The 6983-nt window shown below is 38.4% G+C and overlaps 1 protein-coding gene across 1 annotated transcript in view; it reads left to right on the top strand.

The window, feature by feature from the left end:
- The window catches only part of LOC102838579 (olfactory receptor 7E24-like), a 7311-nt gene extending 2072 nt beyond the window's left edge, over window positions 1-5239 (top strand). Inside the window, exon 2 of the mRNA XM_006877372.1 lies at window positions 4310-5239. Coding sequence (XP_006877434.1) covers window positions 4310-5239 — 930 coding nt within the window. The remainder of the gene's footprint in view (window positions 1-4309) is intronic.
- Window positions 5240-6983: the final 1744 nt, after the last annotated feature.

The raw sequence follows: 6983 nt of genomic DNA, 5'->3' as shown, positions 1-6983 counted from the left end.
TTCTTATGTGCCTCTCTTAATGTCTCCACTGTGTTGGCAGTGCATAGGGTCCTAGGAACAAATATCTCTGAGGAACAAACTCTGGCCACCTGGTAAGCATATCCAAACTGTTCTTTATCAAATTATTTAGTTATGTTTGATATTAACTTAATACATGAGCCCTGGATACCCATAGACAAATATTAAAACAAAAACCTCTTCTAAAGCCGAGGCTGTAAAAGTTCCAAAGCCAGGTTTGCTGGGATTCCGCAAAGAGGCTCTGGAGATAATCCGCCCAAGGAATTCACTCAAAGTAGATTGGTGAATTCCGGAGTATTGTTCAAGGAATAATAGTGACAACCTCCTCAAATCATCCCCAGGTGTAAATCATTAACCTTGATGTCCTCCTTCCTCCTGAAAGCCTAAGCTAGGTAGCTGAAACAGCTTGACTCTCTTCAGACCTTTTAAATCCTTTTCACCTTTACCCAGCAGTGCTTAAGCGCTATAGGTATGTTAATTAGCCTTGAGAAACCTCAAGTCTCTGCCTTAGGATTTGAGCCAAAAAAGAAATTTATAACAATTTGCTCGAATTTTTGGAAAATTAAGGATGTTAGATTATTAAGACAATTTGCGATGTATATTTTCGAATTTGTTCCTGTAAATCATTGTGTCCTTTTTTGAATGATTAACCACATTTCATTTCTGTACCCTGTCTTAATAATCCCCTTCTTCCTTTGTGCAAAATCCCTCCCTAAAATAAAAGACCGACGCAGACTGAATCCTGCATGCATTACTGCATGCAGGGCCATGATGCCTGCAATCCAGGGTCTGCCTGCCAGTCTTGCATCCACTCTGGTCTCGGGGTGTCTCTTTGTCTCTCTCTTTGCGTCTTTGTGTATATTCTTTCTCTATCTCTTTCACCGCCAGATCTCCCTACTTCGTGAACCAAACTTCCCTGTCGAGGCAGGTCCCCGACAGCCATGTACTTCATTCTGTAGTTGTTGTCTGTTCTTGTTGGTTCTCAGTCCACAGAACTTTCTTTAGGATGTTTTTTATAGCAGGGTTGGCTTTGGCAAAACCCCTTAGCTTCCGTTTATCCTGGAATGTTTTGATTACACCATCATATTTGATTGACAGCTTTGCTGGGTAGAGGATTCTTGGGTTGCCATTTTTTTCTTTCAAGGTTTTATATATCTCTCCCCATCAACTTCTTGCCTGCGTGGTTTCTGTTGAGAAATCTGAGCTTAATCTGATTTGCTTGCCTTTGTATGTTACAGTTCTATTTTCCCTCGCTGCTTTCAGGATTCTGTCCTTATCTTTGATTTTGGAGAGCTTGGTTATTATATGTCTTGGTGATTGTCTTTTAGGGTCTATCCATCCTGGGGTTTGTTGAGCTTCATGAATGCTTATCTTTTCACTTCTCCGGATGTTAGGATTTTTTTCTTCCAGAAGCTCTTCAAAGATCTCCTCTGTGAACTTGTGTGATTGTTCCTGTTCTGGAATGCCAGTAATTCTTATTTTATTCCTCTTCATGTTGTCCAACATGAATCTTAGACCTTCTACAGATTTTTTTTTATACTTTTTTTATGTTTGTTCTTCTATGTTAGTAGTGTTGAGAGATTTATCTTCTAACTCACTAGTTCTGGCTTCTAACTCTTCAATTCTACTCCTTTGCCCTTTCAGTGTATTGTCCATTTCTGATATTCTATTATTAATCATTTGGACCACTTTCTGTAGGTCTTGAATTGTATCCAATGCTGTATCTGTCTTATTTGATTGTTCCTGTAGCACTTTTCTGACTTGTTGCTTATTTTTCTCTACTCCATTATATAGTGTTTTGATACATTTTATAATCATTTTTCTAAATTCCTTCTCCAGCATTTCCAAAGCCTGCTCATCTTCCAGGATGGAGTGTAGGTCTACTTCCAGTTCATTTGCCTCAGTCACTTTATCTCATTTCTGGACATGTGCAGATATGGTCATCTGTTTCTGTTTTGTGGGCATCTTCAGGGGTTATCTGTGGCCTTAATACTTAGATGGGTGTGTATTTTGGTACTTTTTATGCTTTCTGATTGCCTCTAGGTAGATGTGATCAGGAAATGGTCTTCCCTTTTTACTCTTCTTAAGAAATTTCAAGATGTCACTGTTGGTCATTGTGACATAACAGGATTTAATTTTCGGCCTATTTCCTTTTATGTCTGCTTGTCCTGCTCCACAATCCCTGTTCAGGCCTTTTTTCTAGTTATAAACAGTCCAGGGCTGACTGTGGCTGTTTGGTTTTAAATGGAAACCGTCTCTTTAAATTTCAAGGAGATCTGTGCGCATGTGTAGTAGAACCCTCCAAGGGTGGGGCTGGGGTGTCCATTAGCTCAGGCACCCCTATGGTCACCAGAATGGAAGTACACAGACAGCAAGGGACCAATGAATAGGATCAAAAGAAAAAAACATCCACACCTTTATCTCTGCAGTTCTTCAGGTGTCTGTGGCTGCTCTGATCCTTCCCCGCTTGATTTCACCCAAGATGATGGCTCCTGGAGCAGCAAACTCCCCTAGCTCTAAGCCTTCCAACCTTCTAAATATTCCTTAATATGTGGTTCAGTGTTCTGGGACCGTCCCCTGAGCCTATTGTTGTTTATGGATCTCCTTACTGCACTTCCACCCGATCTGCCATCTTGTTTGTTATCCCTTAATGTTCTTCGTGAGGTGTGGTGTTGTAGGATAAGCAGTGTACTTTCTAAACACAAGGTCAGCCGTTCAAGCACATCAGCTGATCCTTGGAAACCCTATACAGGGTCACTATGAGTAGAAACTGATTGACAACACTTAGTAACAACACAACAACAATGTCCCTCAGATACATGTCTGAAGTCTCAGAGATAAAGTTTTTCTGTCCTCACTTCTAAGGAGCATTCTGGATGCACTTATTGGAAGCTCAAATGTTTTCTGGCAGTCCATGATAGTTTAATACCCTTCTCAACACAATAATTAAAATGAATAATTTCTTCTGCAGTCTTCCTTATTCATTGTTCAACTTTCACATGCATATGAGGTGATTGAAAATACCATGACTTGGGTTAGGCGTACCTTAGTCCTCAAACTGATATGTTTGGGCTTTAACACTTTAAAGAAATATTTAGCAGCAGATTTGTCTAATGCAATGTGTCATTTGATTTCTTGACTACTGCTTGCATGAAACTTATTGTGGATCCAAGCAAAAATGAATTCTCAGACAATGTCAAACTTTTCTCCATTTATCATGATGGTGAAGATGATTTTATTTTCATTACATGGAGGTGCATTCCATACTGAAGGCTATGATCTGCAATCTTTATCAGTATTTTAAGCCATCTTTGTTTTCATCAAGCAAAGTTTTGTCATCTGCATATCACCAATTGATAATGAGTGTTCCTCCAATTTGATTTCACATACTTCTTCAGATAATTCAGTCTCTCAGATTATTTACTCAGCACACAGGTTGCTTAATTATGATGAAAGAATACAACCTGGGCGACCACCTTCCTACTTTAAGACCATTCTGCCCTAACGGTTGTATCTTGTTCTATGTAGAGGAACCTCATGTGAACAACTAAGCATTCTGGAAACCCATCTTCATGTTTTATCCATACTTTGTTCTGACCCAAACAGACAAAAGTCTTTGCATAGACAATAAAATAAGTGAACATCTTTTTGGCATCTTCTGCTCTCAACAACAATCGATATATCCAATGTCAGCAATGATGTTTCTAGTTCCATTTCCTATTCTGAATCTGGCTTGAATAAATGGCAGTTCATTGCTGATGCACTGTTGCAACCATTTTAGGAATAACTGCTGGAAATTTTTACTTTAATATACTGTTAATGACATTGTTCAATGATCTTTGCATTGTATTGGGTGCCTTTTCTTGGGAATTGGCATAAAAAAAATGGATCTCTTCCAAACAGTTGGCAAGGTAATGGACTTCCAAATTTCTTGGCATAGATAGGTAAGCACCTCCAAAGCATCACTAGACTGCTTCTATAGATTTTTCATCTTAAAATGTCTACACAATCCTAATACTCTTTAACCCAATGTCCCTTGAAGGTATGTACAAAAAAGAAAAACAGCACAGAAAAAGATAGTTCTGAGTATTACAGTGGTTGAATTTGCTAAAAATCAAAATAATGCTGAAATTACTGTCGTATTAGATTCTCAAATGTGAACACGTGCCAATTTGCATATGTTACTTATGAATTTCTTTATTTTAAACACACATGCAGTGCTGGGTACCTATTCACTTGTTTCTTTTAATTAATATTTTCTCTCCCCTTCCCCCAAAACTATCTCAGGCACATGGAGTTACAGAATCTAACAGGTGTCTCACAATTCTTCCTTCTGGGCCTTTCTGAGGATCCAGAACTGCAACCCCTACTCTTTGAACTGTTCCTGTCCATATACCTGATCACTGTGTGTGGGAACCTGCTTATCATCATGGCTGTCAGCTCTGATCCCCGTCTCCACAACCCCATGTACTTCTTCCTCTACAACCTGTCCTTGGCTGACATTGGTTTCATCTCCACCACAATCCCAAAGATGCTGGTCAACATCCACACACAGAGCAAATCCATAACCTATGTGGGCTGTCTGATGCAAGCATCCTTTACTTATCTCTTTGCAGGTCTTGACTGTATGTTCCTCACTGTAATGGCTTATGACCGGCTTGTGGCCATCTGTCACCCTCTTCACTACACAATTATCATGAATCCCCGACACTGTGGCTTGCTAGTTTTTGTATCTTTTCTTGTCAGCATTCTGGACTCCCAGCTGCACATTTCAATGGTGTCCCAACTTACCTTCTGCTCAGATGTGGAAATCCCTAGCTTCTTCTGTGACCCTCCACAACTCCTCAACCTTGCCTGTTCTGACACTTCCACCTATACCATACTAATGTATTTTTTTGGTGCTATCTTTGGTGGTGTTCCAGTCTCTGGGATCCTTTATTCTTACATTCGAATTATTTCCTCCATTCTGAGAGTCTCATCTTCAGGTGGGAGATATAAAGCCTTTTCCACCTGTGGCTCTCACCTGTCAGTTGTTTTTTTATTTTATGGAACAGGAATTGGGGTGTATCTTAGTTCATCTATCTCATCTTCTGCCAGAAAGGGTGCAATAGCCTCAGTGATGTACACTGTGGTTACCCCTATGCTGAACCCCTTCATCTATAGCTTGAGGAACAGGGACATAAAGAGAGCCCTAAGGAGACTCCTCAGCAGAACAACCTAATCTCAAAACTTGTGTCATATTTACTGGCATATGGGATGAAAAAGATGGCAAGACCTAACATCTGCAATCAGGTATCATGCCTGTTTGGTGTCATAATTTCTGTATCTCCCATAGATTCAATATTGAGTTTCCATACATGAACACCATTTCCTTTGTCACATCTTTAATATGATATGGGGAGTATTCTGGAATCTGTCAATTTTCAGGATCAAATCCTTCCATAGCTTCTCATCTTTGAGCCAGATTTGCTGGTAAAATGCACAACTATATTTCTATGTGCTGGTGTGATATAGTGAGTTAATGCGCTGGACTGAAAAGTCTATTTGAATTGGAAGGTTTCCAACTTGAATTGAATGTTGCCAATTTGAATTGGCAATTCTAGTTGGTCCTTGGATACCCTATTGAAGCTTTCTATAGTTCAAAACTTGACTCAAGGGCACTTAAAAACAACAATTTCTATTACTTTGAATTGTCATCCTGTATCTTTATTGATATCTATTATCCAGAGTATCTTTGCATGGGTAAGAACTATATATGAAAGTTACTTGTGAAAATGCATGTCAATGGTTCCAAATCTTGACTTCATATTGCAATCACTTGTGAAACTTAAAAATATTAATGCTTGGTTTCCCCCATACAGATAAAATTTTTTTACAGCATATGCTTTGATCATACAAGTTTTAAAGCACCATGTGTGATTTTAATTTGCATCCAAGATGAAAACTCATTTTTTAAGAATTTTCTTTCAATGATAACCAGTTTTCCCAGATCTTGTATTCCTCCTGAGTAGATGATGAGGATATCAAAGTGAGCAGATATCACAAGGGGAAAAGGGGGAAATTCTCCCTTTGTTTTTCATGAATTGACCCCCGGATACAAGATGACTCCATTCAAAATAGAAGAAAATATTTCCCAGTCTTGCATTTTCCCTATAATCAGCTGTGGATCAGACTATTGTGATCTGAAAGATTCCCACTGGATTCTTTTTGGAGTAGACTTATAGGCTTTTGAAACTAGTTTATATTAGTCTGGAATCTGATGGAAACTGTTCAAAATCATGGCAACATGCAAGCCTCTATCGATAGATGATAGCTGTACATTATGTACATTGGTTGAGAATCAAACCTGTCTTCCAAATGGAAGGTGAAAATTCTACCAATGAGTCTCTGCCCTGAACATCATTAAGCTGTCCATATGTGTCCATTCTTAAATATTCCCTTGTTTCACCAAATTCACTCTTTGATACTTTGTTAAGCTGGGACCAGAAAGAGGATCTTTAAACCACTGTTCTGATTTCCCATCTCGTTTTATTGTTAGGTTCTTCTAATAATTATCAGTAAATGTCACTGCACTCAAATAAACTTGACATTTCCTTTATTCTTGTTTGATTAACCTGTGGTGTAATAGCTTCTCTCTCTGCAATTACTATATCTTTGTTTCTGCACTGCTGTTTTGATCCTCTTGTATAATTATTTTACAACTTCCTATATCAAATAAAAACTACTCTTTATGCTGTATTCATCCCAGGAATTCAAAAAGAACTTAATCTTACATACTGTGATGTTAGGCATAATATAGAACATAAGTCTGTTTAACTGATTGGAAAAGCATTTAGGACATAGTAATATGTCAATAATGGACACTCTATGGAAGGCCAATAGAATAGTTCAACTATCATAGTTTTATGGAAAAAATACATATTTGCATTTTGCACAACTTCTCATATATTACTTTCAAAAGCACA

Source organism: Chrysochloris asiatica, unplaced genomic scaffold, assembly GCF_000296735.1.
Source record: "Chrysochloris asiatica unplaced genomic scaffold, ChrAsi1.0 scaffold00491, whole genome shotgun sequence".
NCBI classification, from domain to species: domain Eukaryota; kingdom Metazoa; phylum Chordata; class Mammalia; order Afrosoricida; family Chrysochloridae; genus Chrysochloris; species Chrysochloris asiatica.
This window is presented reverse-complemented; position numbering and strand designations above follow the sequence as displayed.